At 43.7% G+C, this 17,500-nt stretch overlaps 1 protein-coding gene across 1 annotated transcript in view; it reads left to right on the top strand.

The window, feature by feature from the left end:
• Positions 1-17,500, top strand: part of LOC311054112 (plexin-A1-like) — a 323,060-nt gene that overhangs the window by 36,757 nt on the left and 268,803 nt on the right. The window contains exon 2 of the mRNA XM_084069992.1: positions 5,129-5,311. Coding sequence (XP_083926118.1) covers positions 5,129-5,311 — 183 coding nt within the window. The remainder of the gene's footprint in view (positions 1-5,128; positions 5,312-17,500) is intronic.

Here is a 17,500-nt window from a genome sequence, read left to right as displayed (position 1 = left end):
TCATGCGTATGTGTCACTATTTTGTGATATTTCAGAGTCACAGTTGTGTTATTTACTGCTGTTGTCTCGTCATGTACACTAGCATGACTCAGCTGTCACTATAAATTGTCCGGATGAGGGCTCTCCTCTGTGTGTGTGTGTGTGTGTGTGTGTGTGTGTGTGTGTGTGTGTGTGTGTGTGTGTGTGTGTGTGTGTGTGTGTGTGTGTGTGAGAGAGAGACTGTGTTTGTGCGCGCGCATTAGAGAGATAATGATCTAATAGTCCCCATGGAGGCGATAAGTCTTCTAATGAACAAGAGAAAGCTGCCCTGTTCATTTGTGTTGCGTTGGAGACCTGTGTGTGTGAGCGTGCGTGTGTGCGAGCACGCCTGTTCTATAATGCATTCTGGAGAACGAGAGGAAAACGCTAAAATGGTGGATGTGGTGAGAAAAACAACAAGCCAGAGATAATGGCGTCCAAAGTTGACCGCTAGACAGGAAACGGAGGTGGGAGAAAAACCGGAAACAGTATTATTTCGTTTCCGGTCCGCCCCCTGGCGGACCGGAAGTGCAAAAAAAATCCGGAATCTGCACCTGCACGATTTAACATGGGAAAACACCCGCCCCGTAGGACTACGGGAACGGCAGTTAACGGTTGGATTTAACGGCCCGTAGGACTACGGGCCTGGCAGTGGATGTGTTAATGGGTTAATACGTGTCAGTGGTTCAGCCCTCAGACAGACTCAAACATCAGAATGTCTCCCTTGCTCCTGAGACTACGCGTGTTTCTCAAAACGTTTTCATTTTAAGTTTACCATGCATTAGGGCACAAACCCTCATAATTCTGAGAGTGTACAAATGTGGGTCCATTTGGTTCCATTTGTACACTCTCAGAGTTACCAACCATTTAGCTGGGGAGACCCCCCTCAAGGACCCCTGGAAACACTGATCTACACCGGTGACATCTTTCAGGCCTAAAGGTCCTTACACACCGGGGGCGTTTTTTTCATGCGAATAATACGTTTTCTTTTTTAAAAACCTTATAAAGTCAATGCAAGCTTCAACATCAAAGACGAAGTTTCTCAGAGCTAAAAGTCGGCTTTTATTTATTCGGGCCGCAGTCGAATTTTGCGTATATTCGCATAATTGCCGGTGTGTAATGACCTTTAGTCTTACCGCGATTGGTTGAATCAATGACCCCTCAAGAGGGATACAGTTACTGCACCATTCAGTTTGACTTTATTTTTGCTTCATTTTTTCATTTACTCAATTTATTATTTGATTCTATTTTATTTTACTACATTTGATTTAATTTAAATGTATTTATTTATTATTTATGTTGGTGTGGCTCTTGACTCTTACTCTTACCCGTTATCTCTCCTGTGTTTCCCTCTTACTGCTGTCGCCGCTCTGACACTTGCATTTCCTTCCGGGGATCGATTCCATACAGATTATTTTTTATCTTATCTCATGAAATACAACAACAGTCTTTATTTTTGGCCAAAGAAAAAGTAACTTGACAGCACAGTACAGCACAATAATAAATATACAATATGAATAGATGAGCTGTCAAACGGAGACGTTCATCCACAAATTAAATGTCCTGGCAGATGTCAGGGATTGAACCGGAAAAACCTCTTGCTTCCCAGACGCCACTCTACCCCCCTGAGCTGAGAAAATGCTAAGTCATGTATATTGTTTTAGCTTGTTTTCATTGATTGAAAGTGTTTCACTTGAGGGAAAGCTTTTCAGAAGAACATCCTTCTGTCTCTGCTATCAAACCCCTCCGTCTGTCTGTCTGTTACTGTCTCTCTCCGTCTAACACCTGTCTCTCTCAGTTTCTGCTTTCACATCTCTGTCTGTCTGTCTGTCTGTCTGTCTGTCTGTCTGTCTGTCTGTCACTGTGTCTCAAATCAATATAAAATATCTTCTTGAAAATGGGAAAACAATGTAGTCAAAGTGTGTGTGTGTGTGTGTGTGTGTGTGTGTGTGTGTGTGTGTGTGTGTGTGTGTGTGTGTGTGTGTGTGTGTGTGTGTGTGTGTGTGTGTGTGTGTGTGTGTGTGTGTGTGTGTGTGTGTGTGTCTGTGTGTGTGTGTGTGTGTGTGTGTGTGTGTGTGTGTGGCTCTCTTTCTGGCACCAGTACTGACTATTTCCCGTCAACGTCTATTCATTTGCGACATTGTATAATAGCCACGATGGTATCATGTTCATAAGATAAGACATGTAAGCACACAATAAACACCTGTTGTAGATGTTGTACAGTAGAGTCAAGTAACAGCTCACGAAAGTCATGGTCCTGTGATGTACCTTCTGTCTCTTATGTACTTCTTTACTCCTGTTTTTATTACTAGAGATATTCTGGCGTCTCTCTGTCTGTCTGCCTGTTTGTCTGTTTCTGTGCCTGTCTGTGTGTCTATCTATCTACGAACAAGCATTCATTGGCATGTCAGCCGAACATCACTTTGTATGCATTGTAGTTCTTCAGAGCTAACATGACTCCACATGGCACCATTTACTAAAACAAAAAAAGAAGAAGGAATAAACGATTCCCCTTGTGTTTGCAGTCCTGAGTAAATAACAGTAAACCTTTATTTACTCTATTGTATACAGCGTTTAACGTGGCTTGTGTGTGTAAAGACTGAAAAAATGAATTTCCCCACAGGGATTAATAATGGTAATCTTCTCATCCTCTTCTTGCTTTACGGCCTAGCATAAATTAGGAACAAACGTCTGCTTTGCTGGCGATCGACTGTACTTCGGTTTGGTTGAAAGGTTGTGTCTGGCACGACGTATTGACCCTGAATATTGTTATGCTAATCGTCATTATATTAGATTCCTCTAGCTCAGTGGTTCTGAAAGTTCGGTCCAGGAACCCTCTGGTTACAGGTCTGTAACTCTGAGAGTTTACAAATGGAACCAAATGGATCCGTAATGGACCCTTGCGGGTCCTATAAAGTTGGGCTTTATTGGTTAATGTCTGTTTAAAATCTGCAGTAACAAGTAACCTAAAAAAAGTTTTCAAATAATTGTAGTGGAGTAAAACAAGTACAATATTTGCCGCTGAGATGTGTAGTGGAGTGAACTTGAGTACAGCGCTTGAGTAGAAGTATTTAGTTACTTTCCACCACTATACAAACGGTCCTCTTTAGTTCAGTCAGTAGCATTGGCCATTGTCCCTGCAGGGACGGGGTGGGGACACATTGTCACACGTGTGCGACGGAGCTCGGCAGCCTTGATGGGGTTGGCTATTGAAAGGGTCTCGTCGTAATCATGTTCATTTGTCGTTTTATACTGCAGTATCATAATGCCTGATTTTGGCTGGCATGGTTGGTGTCCTTAATAATCCATTTTGCCTTGCCAAATCAATCAACCGATATGGTGAGTGATTTGGCTTGCGGCCTATTGTGACTAAACATGTAGTTCTGGGAAAATGGCACTCTTACGCTCGAATCAGGGAAATTGCTGCTTTTATGTCGGGGAGGTTTACTACTCTCCAACCCAGAGGCTCACTCACTGCTATCAGTAGTTGTCGAGGTAATGTAGATGTTGTGTTTTGGTTCAGCTCTTGCTTTCCGGGTTAGATGCGATTGGAGGGGGCTGAAACAATTTACAATTTAGGCATTTAGCAAGGTGAACACATTTTTTGATTTGAGCTAAAAAAGCATTGTTTTACACTTTAGCTATTCAAAAATAGCAGATATACAAGCTCATAGCGCAGCACTGAGTGCCGCGCTATGACCTTGTAGATCTGCAAAAAAAAAAATATTGTGAAAATATGTGCAAATCTTGGAATATATATATTTTTAAAGCTAACATTTTTAACTCAAATCTTTGCTTCTGGGGGTCCCTAGAACAACATATTTTGAGATGGGGTCAGCGGCCAAATACATCATTTTGGGGGTCCTTGACATGAAAACGTTTGAAAACCACTGATATAGAAACATACGTTTTTCAGAAAACCATCAGGATTTAGAAGACATTTTACAGAATCGGAACCTCAGGTCTCAATGGGTTAAAGATAGTAATCATCAGTTCATAGGTAAGGTACATTGAAACTATACAAACTATAGGATGCCAGGTCAACAACTGTACGTGGAATCTACATAACATGCATTCTAAATTATATTTTAACCGTTGCATAAGCCAGCGAGGTCGTCGAGGCTAGGGCAAGTGCTACGGGGCTAAGGTGGAATCTGAAACACTAATATAAATGGTAAACGGTGCATTTATATAGCACTGTTATCCATAAGCGCTTTACATAGAGATTGTGCATTACATTCACCTATAGACCCCTTAACAGACGACGTCACACTGATAAGAACCAGTATGCGTGCAACCAGTATGCTCTTAATGAAACCCATTCTATCAGGTCTCGCTAGGACGCGCCTCACTAGCCAACACACAAGAGGGGGTTGGGCTGTGCTGAAACCAGCGCACCCCGAAACAACAGGTTGAGAATTGATTGCGTGAAACAATCACCTGCGCGTCCAGTCTCAATGTTAGTAAACAAATAATTGGTCTATTCACACACACATTCATACACCGCTGGAGGAGGAAGCCATGCAAGGCACCAACCTGCTCATCGGAAGCAATTAGGGGTTCATTGTCTAGCTCGAGGACACTTCCTCCGGGGGAGCCCGTCGGGATCGAACTGGGAACCTCGCGGTTCACCATCTGGCCACTCTACCGGCCACTCTACCCCTTCCAATCTGCGACGGAAGCGTTGAATAAAGAGACGGAGTCGAGTCTTAAGCTGCATTCACACTAGAGGCGACAAAGCTACAGGCTCATTTCAGTGGAAGCCAGCGACAGTGTTGCCAGATTCTGTGAGAGAAACAAGCAACCAGGTCTAGGAAAACCAGCCCAAAATAAGCGACTATGGGCCACATGAGCACTTTAACATATACATCAGCTATTTAAAAATAGCAGATCTACAAGCTCACAACGCGTCGCGATGCGACGCGTTGTGAGCTTGCAGATCGGCTATTTTCGAATAAAATCTTGCGGGGAAATTACTATAAGCAGATCTGGCAACCCTGGCCAGCGACATGAAAATGCAATATGACGCCCAGCACCGGTCGCTATACCCCCTTGTTTACAGCAAATAACCCCTCCCCCCCCTGCTTTCTCTTCTCCCCTCTACCCCCAGCCTCTGCAGATCGACGACAACTTCTGCGGTCAGGACTTCAACCAGCCTCTAGGGGGCACCACCACCATCGAGGGCATCCCTCTGTTCGTGGACAAGGACGACGGCATGACGTCGGTGGCCGCCTACGACTACCGCGGCCACACCGTGGCGTTCAGCGGCACGCGCGGCGGACGCATGAAGAAGGTAAGGCAACACCTGTGTACTGTGCTTTTGTGGCCTCGTTTGACAAATATGGTGAATATGGCAATATCCCTGCTATATCGATATTGTTCGAAATATCGCGAATTCGCACAATACCATAATGTTGTGATATTTCAGCAGTATTATATTTTGGGTGTCACCCAACAAGGGCCCAGCATTGGCCTTTGAAATTGAGTCTATATAGGACGTGACAGTTCATATGAATGACCTGCAGTTTTGCTGTTTTACCCCTGCTGGTGTCAGGAAGAATTTTTCTCAATGCAAGCGGATGGGTTTTTGACAAACTTTAGACTTGATTGTCTTACCTTAATAAACATTGTCATAAATACTATATGCTTCCAGTCGCTAGTTTAAAGTCTTCTTTCAATCACCATGATATGTGTTTTGATAAATTATGGTCCCATTCATTATAAAATTGACGATAAAGTAGGGTATGCTCTAGGAGGGGCGGGATGATTTGATTGACAAGCTACACAACCAATAGCATTCATTCCCCGCCCCCGCTCTTGATTGACAAGCTACCCAACCAATAGCATTCATTTGCTAGGACACGTATGACGCGATATAGAAAGATGGCGGATTTGAAATTCCTGAACAATCGGCTTCAATTACGGTCTGTAGAAACCAATGCCGTCGCTTTTTTCATTCTTTTTACGGTCTATGGTGTCACCCACACCTTGTGTGTGTGTGTGTGTGTGTGGCACGGAACACTTTTATGGTCCAAGAAGTATTTCTGAAGCGTGATTTATGTTGTGGCGTTGCGATGCGTTGTCAGCTTGTGCATGTGTGCTCTTTCTGTGGTATAAATTAGACATGGCATGCGCTGAGTGAACGGGCCAGATAGTGTTCTTTCTCTGGAGTGAATGGGATTATGATATTGCATCTTCAGGACATTCATAAATGAATTGTTTGAGGCTTGAGTTGCTTACATAATTCTTGCTGCAGAGTACAGGAAGCTATTATGTTACTCTGTGTGTGTGTGTGTGCGTGTGTATGCGTGTGCGTGTGCACAGTACAGTGCGTGGACTAGCTACCGCGATAATGGTACCGTCAACTTTTTTATATAGGCTACACACACACACACACACACACACACACACACACACACACACACACACACTCTTCCTGTCTCTGGAGTTTTGCTAAGTCGGCTGAAACCGAGCCCACTAGTCCTTGTCTCTGACCCCTGGGCTGTGTGTGTGGACAGATTATTAGCGTGTGTCTGTGCTGTGTGTGTGTGTGTGTGTGTGTGTGTGTGTGTGTGTGTGTGTGTGTGTGTGTGTGTGTGTGTGTGTGTGTGTGTGTGTGTGTGTGTGTGTGTGTGTGTGTGTGTGTGTGTGTGTGTGTGTGTGTGTGTGTGTGTGTGAGGGTCAGCAGATCCCAGACGATATCCCACTGGTTGAAAACCTATTTCCCCCTGGCCTGCCCTGTCCTCCTGGGGAGGAGATGAAGGGAGGAGGGGAGGAGAATTGAGGAGGGGAGGGGGAGTAGTGAGTTGGTGCTTCTCAAAAATGTTCATGGCAAGGACCCCCAAATTAATATGAATTTGGCCAACGGACCCCCATCTGAAAAATAAATTGTGCCAGGGGACCCCCCTAACAAAAAAAAATCACGATTGTTTCAAAAATAGCAGATCTACAAGCTCATAGCGCGGCACTCGGTGCCGCGCTATGAGCTTGTAGATCTGCTATTTTTGAATAGCCAAATACATCTTAGAAATGACACAGATGCGTTCCCGGTCTTAATGGGTTAAAGTGGTTAAAGTGATTTTGATGCTATATCAAGTCATTTTTTGCTGTGGGGGGGACCCCCTGGAATCCCCTCCCTCAAGGAACCCCTGTGGGGGGGGTCCCCAGACCCCCACTTTGAGAACCACTGCCGTAGGGGAGAGACGTGAGGAGGCCAGCTGCTGTTTATGAAGTGGTTCTATGGGTTTGTGTATTCATATATACTCGGTGAACGGAACCAACACATTCTGTGCAATAAAGTTCTTCCTCCCAGTTCAGGGAAATGAGTGGAAGTTATAAAAGTTAAAAGGGGGGATACTTTATTCTGCTTTGGGTCATTATTTACTTTTAATTCCACTCATCCGTCTCTATGTTTATATTCTCAGTACTTAGGTAAATTGTGTGTGTGTGTGTGTGTGTGTGTGTGTGTGTGTGTGTGTGTGTGTGCGCGCACGCTGTTATGCTGGTAAGTGATTTGGCTGGTTTGAGAGAGAGAGAGAGAGCGAGCGAGAGAGAAAGAGGGGTGTGTGTGTGTGTGTGCAGTCAGTGTGGTTTTATTGCCGTTCATTGGGAGTTAAACTGTGCTCCTTGGCCTAATGAAATGTAAAGCTGCAATGTATTGATGCACACACGCACACACACACACACACACACACACACACACACACACACACACACACACACACACACACACACACACACACACACACACGCTCTGTCTCTTAGATGCGTCTTCTCTTAGATGCGTTTGCGTGTGTGTGTGTGTGTGTGTGTGTGTGTGTGTGTGTGTGTGTGTGTCCCATATTGATCCATCTATGAATAAATAATCACCGGCATAAATCTTAGTCTTGGACGGTCCGTTGGGCGTGTGTGTGTGTGTGTGTGTGTGTGTGTGTGTGTGTGTGTGTGTGTGTGTGTGTGTGTGTGTGTGTGTGTGTGTGTGTGTGTTTGTTTGTGTGTTCTTACCATGTTCTTACCATGTTTGAGATGACAAAAATAGCCTCTAAATTTGCAGAAAGTCAAGAATAGGGACATTTTGTGTTGTGGGTGAACATAATGTTCAGGGTTGAAGACTTGAAGTTAAGTTTTAAGTTTACGTTCCACCACTGTGTCAGAGTTAACCCATTCAATCCGGGAATGCATCTGCGTCATTTTAGATTTTAGCTACAGTATAAGCATCATTTTATACTTTTGGCTATTTGTTGGGGAAAATGTGTGCAAATCTTTGAATATATATCTTTTAAAGCGAACATTTGTAACTGTTTGCTTCTGGTGGTCCCTGGAACAAAATATATCGAGATGAGGGTCAGTGGCCAAATGCATATAGTTTTGGGGGGTCCTTGACGTGAAAAAGTTTGAGCACCACTGATATAGAAAACATAAGTTTTTCAGAAACCTGTTAGGATTTAAAATACATTTGTACATGCGTTCCGGGATTTAATGCGTTAAAGATTTAACAGTGTTATCACAGTATTGACAGAGAATCTGCTCTGATTTCAGAGTGGTGTGGTTTTGATGTCATAGTAGAGTGCTCCTCATGTGGTTTTATTCTCAACGCTTTCTGGATCAGGGGCTACTTTGGAACACCTCGGAAGTGCTCGCGGCCCCCCACTGGTTTTTAATGAGGACAGGGCAGTGGTTTTCAACCCTTTTCATATCAAGGTTCATTATTTATTGGGCATTTGAGCCACGGACCACCATTTTGATGAGATTTAGCCTCTCAGACCCAAGACTTTTGTATTTTGTTGTCGTTGGATGAGGTTTTGTCCACAATTCCATGCTGTACTGATGTTGGTACCAATAGGAGAGATGACGTGCAAGTCAAAAATAACAATTATTCTACATTCTCTAATTGTGTACGACTTCTTGTAAATGAAGTAATGCAGATGTTTAACGATAATTTAACTCTTGAGAGCGTAAAATGAAACCAAACGGACCCTTACGGGTCCGTTTGGTTTCATTTTACGCTCTCAAGAGTTAAAGATCTAATAAGGGCCCATTTGGTTACCAACTCTCCATCATTTCGCTGAGGACCACATGGAACCCCCTCAAGGGCCACTGGTGGTCCCCGGACCACTGTTTGAGAACCACCGGGGATAGGGAGTCGCAAAGTTTGATGCATAGTATTGACAGTATGTTGTTTTACTTATGTTCAGTACGGGTGATTGATCAATATTTCTGTAGGACAACTGGAAGCATGACGGTGTTAATTTACCCATTCGAAACTGAAAGTGAATGCGTTCACTCTTGGAGTTAAATTAACACTCAGAATTCAGCTGTGCAGCTGGCATGTGGAGTGACAGAGAATGTTCCTTCAGATCTCTGTACAAAAAAAAAAGAAGATAAAACACAGACCCACAAATGATGCTTTATTTTTATATTTTTTTATCATATCCATTTCCTCTGTTCTGTTGTCAACATGACACGACACACACACACACGCACACACACACACACACACACGCACACACGCACACGCACACATACACACACACACACACGCACACACACGCACGCACTCAAACACGCACGCACACCAGATAAAAGGGACTCCCTAATGCTTCTGGTACATCCGTGGGATTTTGAGACAAAAGAGACGGGGAGAGAACAAACAAATAGAGAGAGATGGAGAGAGAGAGAGAGAAAGAGAGAGAGAGAGAAGGGGATGTATTGTCAGAAGTTCAGAACGGTGGTGTAGGTGTGTGTGTGTGTGTGTGTTAGGGACATATACGTGATTTCATGTCATTTCATCATCTCGCTGCTAGCAAGTAAATCCAATTACTGTTTCTACTTTTTTTTCCCACCCTTTTCCATCCTTTGAACGATAGCCTGAGTGACGGCCAGGTAGTCAGCAGCTGCCTGCTTGGCTGATTGACAGTAGCCTGGAGATGTCTCTCTCTCTCTCTCTCTCTCTCTCTCTCTCTCTCTCTCTCTCTCTCTCTCTCCCTCTCTCTCTGTCAGAGAGAGAGGGAGAGGGAGAGAGAGAGAAGGAGGAGATGGGGGGGTAATAGACAGGGTTGCCATGTCCACTTATTATAAGCGACTTTGGGCTTGTTTTTCTATAAAGTCGCTTGTAAATATTGATAGTTGCGTAGTTGCGGGTTGCATTGTTTTGGCCTTGTTTCTAAAGTTTAGTTGCTTATTTGGGTTCCTAAATGTTGTTTAAACCAGTGGTTCTCAAACATTTTCATGTCATGAATTCATGAAAAGAATTTTGTAATTGTCCGCGTTTCCCTATCTGAACATATTTTGTGCCATTGAGCCCCATACCAGATTTTCATACCTCTTTTTTTTTTTAAACAGCAGATCTACAAGCTGTGTCGCATATAGCGACCCGTTGTGAGCATGTAGACTTATGCAGGTTCAAAGTTCTCATGTGGCCTATAGTTGCTTCTTTTGGACTTGTTTTCTTAGATCTGGTTGCTTGTTTCTCTCACAAGATGTCTTTCAAAATGGCAAAAAAGTTTAGGCATAACGGGTAAGGCTTTACTGGCATGACACAATATGACAGACGTCAACCAACCCCCAACAGCAGTACGTGTGCAGTATACAATCTAAAGAGAATATACTGTAAGGCATTGGTTCTCAAAGTGGGGTCCGGGGACCCCCAGGGGTACTTGAGGGGGTTCCAGGGGGTCCCCAGCTAAATAATGGACAGGAACCAAATGGACCCTTATGGGTCTGTAACTCTGAGAGTGTACAAATGGTAACGGGTCCATTTGGTTCCATTTGTACACTCTCAGTTAGATTAAATGCCATTAAATGGGGGTCTGTAGCCCTAATGCATGTCAAACTGGGGGTCCTTGAAATTAAAATGGTTGAGAATCACTGCTAGAGCCGTAAAAAAACTTCTCTTATGGGGGTCCCTGGCATATCTTTTCAAATGGGGGTCCGCGGGGCTAATAAGGAATTTAGGGGTCCTTGACATGAAAAAGTTTGAGAACCAATGCAGTATACTGTACAATCTAAAGAGAATATAAGGTGATAACAAAAAGGAAACGATGACATGTCTGTATCTGTCTGTCTGTCTGTCTGTCTGTCTGTCTGTCTGTCTGTCTGTCTGTCTGTCTGTCTGTCCAGTTACAGGGAGAGACACAGACCTCTGTATGTATTGAAATAACACACACACACACACACACACACAGGCTAAAGCAGAGAGTGTTAGCAAGGAGGAGGCATGCGAGCTGTCAAGAGTGATGAAAGCCCAATCAGCAGACATGGGATGGGAGCTAATTTAGCATGTGAATGCTAATTAGCGCTAGCATTTAGAATGGCAGACGATGATGGAAGCGCGGCGACCGCTCGCCTCGCTTAAATGGCAAAAAAAAAGAAAGAAAAGCGCAAAGCGTTGCTGGAGATGATGGATAATCTGGAGCCGTGTTTGTGTGTGTGTGTGTGTGTGTGTGTGTGTGTGTGTGTGTGTGTGTGTGTGTGTGTGTGTGTGTGTGTGTGTGTGTGTGTGTGTGTCCTATACTCTTTCTCCAACACAAACTCGTAATTAGCAGGACACCATGCATTTTAAATCCATCTCTCTGCTGTTGAGAACAAGATAGTTTTCCTTCTTTTTTCCCTCTCTCTGTCCCTTTCTTTTCTCTTCTCCCACTTGTTCGATAGCTCACTGTCTCTGCTTTTCTATGGATCGATCTCATTTCCTCCCGAACCCAACCCAGGAAGTTAGATTCAACACAGCTACTTTATAACCAAACAGAGCCACCAAAAGCTGTGCTTATAAATCTCTTCTCCCATACTGTATACACTGTGTATACCAATGGTTCTCAAACCTTTTTCATGTCAAGGACCCCCATAGTGATGTTTTCTTTTGGTTGCGGACCACCTGTCTCAAAAAAATTATAAAGATTTAAAAAAAAATCACACCCAGTGTGAAGAGAGTGGTGCCTTTGAAAGTGTAACTGATTGCATCCTTGTGTTGCAATCAGCAACAATTTGTTGTCACGTGACACGTGACAACATATTGTTACGTGTCACGTGAAGCCTGACCAATCAGCCGTGCTATACGGACGGACGGACATACGGACGGACGGACATACGGACACACGGACAAAGTCAAATGTAGGAGTGGTTGGCACCACTCAAAAATAGCAGATCTACAAGCTCATAGCGCGGCACTCGGTGCCGCGCTATGAGCTTGTATATCTGCTATTTTTAATTCATCTGAGACAGACAGACAGACACACAGGCAGACAGAATAGATAGGCAGGCAGGCAGACAGACAGACATACACGCAGGCATACAGACAGGCAGACAGGCAGGCAGGCAGACAGACTGAAAACATGGCCTCCATTGGCAGAGCTCATACATTCAGTAGAGATGATTAGCCCATTAGTCAAATTAGGAAATCAACCTGTCTGTTCATCTGGCCATTCATCTAAATATATTAATTCAATCTTTGCCGTGTACCTTTTTCATAGTCGCGTACCAGTTCAAGTTTCATGTCTCTCTTGATCAAAACGCACGACTACACAGCCCTCTAGCAGTCATAGCTCTATGAGCGCCGTGTGAGCTTGTATATCTGCTATTTTGGAATGGCCAAAGTATAAATGAATGTTTAAAGTGGTTACGCCGATGCTTTCCCCGCGGTTTTAACCCATTCAATCCGGGAAATGCGTCTACAAATGTCTTCTAAATCCTAACGGTTTTCTGAAACACTTTATGTTGCTATAATATCAGTGGAGCTCAAACTTTTTCATTTCAAGGACCCCCCAAAATGATTTGGTTGCAGACCCCCCCCATCTCAAAATATGTTGTTCCAGGGACCCACAGAAGCAAAGATTTGAGTTACAAATGTTCTCTTTAAAAAAAAAAATATATATTCAAAGATTTGGATACATTTTCTTGATTTAAAAAAAATAGCAGATCTACAAGCTCATAGCGCGGCACCGAGTGCCGCGCTATGAGCTTGTAGATCTGCTATTTTTTAATAGTATAAAATAATGGCTATAGACATGGTTAATGGGTCAAAGGTTCAAAAGTTCTATATTCTGGTAGTAATCGTTGCTACGGTGTTTGTTCAGTAACAGTTCCCCAATTTCATCCAGTCAGAGAGAGAACCCATTTATCAGCTACAATTTATTGTCACAAATTCTGATTTCATTTGTTTTGTTTCATCACTTTCCATTTGTTTGTCCTGTAATCCTGTATGAGTTCTCTTTCCTGATTCCATGCAATTGGTTTCCTGCCTCTGAAGATGTGCTTTGTGTTTTACTGAAGAGCTGGAGAGCAGGGGGAGACCCCCCTCTTACTGAACACACACTCTACAGCAGGGGGAGACCCCCCTCTTACTGAACACACACTCTACAGCAGGGGGAGACCCCCCTCTTACTGAACACACACTCTACAGCAGGGGTCTTCAACGTTTTACAGGCCAAGGACTGAGGCTGAGAGAGAGAGATCAAGCAGGGACCCCCCCACTACGTATTAGATTCATGTTTAATCCTTTAAGACCTTGAACGCATCCGTGTCATTTTAAGATTTTTTTGGCTATTCAAAAATAGCAGATATACAAGCTTGTAGATCTGCTATTTTTGAAAAATCTTGCAAAAATGTGTGCAAATCTTTGAATATATATAAATGTTTTAAAAAGAAAATATTTGCTTCTGGGGTCCCTGGAACAACATATTTTTAGATGGGGGTCTGCGGCCAAATACATATCATTTTGGGGGTCCTTGACATGGAAAAGTTGGAGCACCACAGATATAGCAACATACTGTTAGGATTTAGAAAACATTTTTAGATATACTTTGTAAACTTGACCCCGTGCTCAGTGTTGCCAAGTCTGGTTATTATAAGCAACTTTGGGCTTGGTTTCCTGTAAAGTTGCAGGTTGCTGTTTTTTGGGGCTTTTTTTCTAAGTCTAGTTGCTTATTTGGGCTCGCTTCCTTATGTTTTCACCGGTTACATGGCGGCTTTCCGACATGTCGCCTTTCCAACGTTAACGAACCCTATACCTAACCCTCACCCTAACCCTAACCGCACGCGGAAGCCACTAGTCGGAGTGGCGAGATGTCGGCATGGAAGACGGTTACCGTTTTCACCAGTGGTTCTCAAACATTTTCAGGTCAAGGACCTCCAAATTAATATGTATTTGTCCACAGAACCCTATCTGAAAATATTTGGTGCCAGGGACCCCCATGGAATATGTTTGTTGTTAAAATGTTTCAAAAACATCAAGATTAGGTTTTAAATAGATCTACACGTAGCGGAGCGATGTGTCGTGGGCTTGAATATCGGCTATTTTCAAATAGCTGTAGGCCTACATGATAAATAGACGATGCTCATGTGGCTTTTTGGGCTTGTTTTCATAGACCTGGATTCTTGTTCCTCTCGCAAAATCTGGCAACACTGAGCAGCACGCCTTGTGCTCATCTCCCGCTCTTTGCTGTCCATTGCAACAGAGGTGCACTCATCATAACCACTGTACAAACTGTACAAACACACACACAGAAAGCTGGTCTGGGTTGACGCCAGCCCCGTGGCAGCTGACAGTTGTTGAACTAAAGAGGTGGCTGTGTTGTCTGGAGGCCAAAAGACCGTTGCTACTGAACCAAACCAGAGCTGATGTTCACAGATAGGTATCTTATCGTGCATGCAAAAAGGCAAGTTGGCGAGCTAACGTTTGCATGCCGTTGGTTTGCAGCTGTGGACACGCTGCACTGTCTGTGGGACGGTCGGGGAAAAGTGTTGCCAGATTTTGTGAAAGCAACAAGCAACCATGGTCTAAGAAAACGAGCCCAAAAGAAGCATATACCTCAATGGTTTTCAAAGTGTGGTACAGGGAACCCTCTGGGTTACGTGGTTATGTTCAAAATGGACCCCTATACTGGTCTATAACTCTGAGAGTTTTGGTGGTCCTTGAAATGAAAAAGTTTGAGAACCACCTGTATTGTAATTGTATAGCAGACGTGAAGTCCACATACCAGCTGTGACAGTTTGTGATTCACTCTGTCACTTTTTCATTTGAGCTAAAAAGCATTATTTTACACTTTGGCTATTCAAAAATAGCAGATCTACAAGCTCGTAGATCGGCTATTTTTGAAAAATCGTGAAAATGTGTGCAAATCTTTGAATATATATTGTTTAAAGCAAACCTTTTTTTTTTTTTAACTATTCTTTGCTTCTGGGGGTCCCTAGAACAAAATATTTTGAGATGGGGCTCGACGGCCAAATTGTTGGTGGTCCTTGACATGAAAAAGTTTGAGCACCACTGATATAGAAACATACGTTTTATCAGAATACTGTTGGGATTTAGAAGACATTTGTAGAATCGGCTTCAGGTCTTAATGGGTAAAAAGAAACGGTTCTGGAAACAGTTCCAAATGTAGAACCGTTTTGTGATGTTGCATTACGGTTCCGGATCCAAACCCTATCTCTCCTACAAATAATTCTCAATTCTCGGTTATTCAATTAATTGAAAAATAAACAGTAGAATGAACCCTAAGAATAAACTCATCGATAGTTGCAGCTCTACAACAGTCCCATGTGGCTGTCTTGGGTGTGAATCCATGGCTGACTGAGGTCTCTCTCTCTGTCTGTCTCTGGGCTGAAATGAAACGTCAGCCTCCCGCAGTTCCACTTGAAAGCCGAGAGAGAGAGTGAGAGAGATAAAGATTGGGAGGTCAGGAAGCGAGGTGTGAGGGGAGAGCCCGGTTCAGTCGACTCGACAGCCAAAACAGAAACCCTGCTCTCCTACGGGAGTCAAGAAGAACCGATATAATACAGTTCATCTCACATCGTTTATGAGAGGAAGACCCCCACCACACACACACACACACACACATGCACACGAACACGCACACACGCACGCGCACGCACGCACACTAATTTAACCCCCAGGTGGGATATCACTTCATGTGCATCCGCTGTGTCCTTTAGTAGGTCATAATCACAGCTCTGTGTGTGTGTGTGTGTGTGTGTGTGTGTGTGTGTGTGTGTGTGTGTGTGTGTGTGTGTGTGTGTGTGTGTGTTAATGGACGGGGGAGTTTGTTGGAGAGCTAGACAGATAGATCTATTAGTGAGGTGATGAGTGTGTGTGTAGCAGTGTATTCTCATGGCGGTTCACATGATCTCCTGTGAAAAAGGCACAACTTCATGAACGCCTTTCTAAACACAACGCCACTGAACGGTATTGTTCAGTGGCGCCGACCCATTCAGTGAAAATAAGAGATCTACAAGCTGACAATGTGTCGTGAGCTTGTAGATCTACTATTTTGTAAGAATATTCGTGCCCCAAAAATAGGGCCGTGAGGGTTCATGTGGTTAATATGGAGAATAGTGACATTTGTCCCATAACTATCATGGAGTCGCATGCTAATGCAGGATGGAGACATAGAGGATATGTTTACACTGTAGAACAGTGGTTCAAACTGTCAAGGACCCCCAAATTTGGCCGCGGACCCCCATCCGAAAAGGTTTTGTGCCAGGCACCCCTATAAGAGAAGATTTGTGTGAAAAATACAAATAAAAAATAATCAAGAGTTTCAGGACCCCCTGGAACGACCCAAAGGACCCCTGGGGGTCCCCGGACCCCACTTTGAGAACCTCTGCTGTAGAACACTCAACGTAGGGTCCGAAAACCCCCAGGGGTCCTTGGTGGCGTTCCGGGGGATCCTCAGCAAACCCTTACAGGTCCATTTAGTTCCATTTACACTCTTAACCCATTAAGACCTGGAACTGTGTCATTTTTAGATTTGAGCTAAAAAGCATTATTTTACACTTTGGCTATTCAAAAATAGCAGATATACAAGCTCATAGCGCGGCACCGAGTGCCGCGCTATGAGCTTGTAGATCTGCTATTTTTGAAAATTTGTGAAAATGTGTGCAAATCTTCTGAATATATATATTTTTAAAGCAAACATTTTTAACTCAAATCTTAGCTTTTGGGGGGTCTCTGGAACAAAATATTTTGGTGGGGGTCCGCAGCTAAATACATATAATATTTGGGGTCCTTGACTTGAAAAAGATTGAGCACCACTGATATAGAAACAAACATTTTTCAGAATACTGTTGGGATTTAGGAGACATGTAGAATCGGCTTCAGGTCTCAATGGGTTAAATTAAATTACAGCAACACTGAGGATTTTACAGTCTAGATCGGGGTCCAAGAGATGAAAATGTTAATCAGTTGGCCGTCAATGGCCTAATCAATGCATATCAAACTGGGGGTCCTTGAAATAAATACAAACAGTTTGAGAACCACTGCTGTGGACGTATCTCCACCAGGATGGACGTCTATTGTGCAGCTTAGATGAAGCAGCCAATCAACAGCCACAGACAGAGCAGCAGCCAGCCAACCAGCTGCTGAGCTGATGGACGGGGTCAGGTGGCAGCGTTGGGTAACCCCTCACATCAGGACATAATGCGGGGACACACTCCAGGACATCTCCTACATGTGTCCCCCTGTCTGGGTGACATCTGGAGAGACAATGGT

This window comes from Gymnoscopelus microlampas (assembly GCF_963454915.1).
Source record: "Gymnoscopelus microlampas genome assembly, chromosome: 10".
NCBI lineage: Eukaryota > Metazoa > Chordata > Actinopteri > Myctophiformes > Myctophidae > Gymnoscopelus > Gymnoscopelus microlampas.
This window is presented reverse-complemented; position numbering and strand designations above follow the sequence as displayed.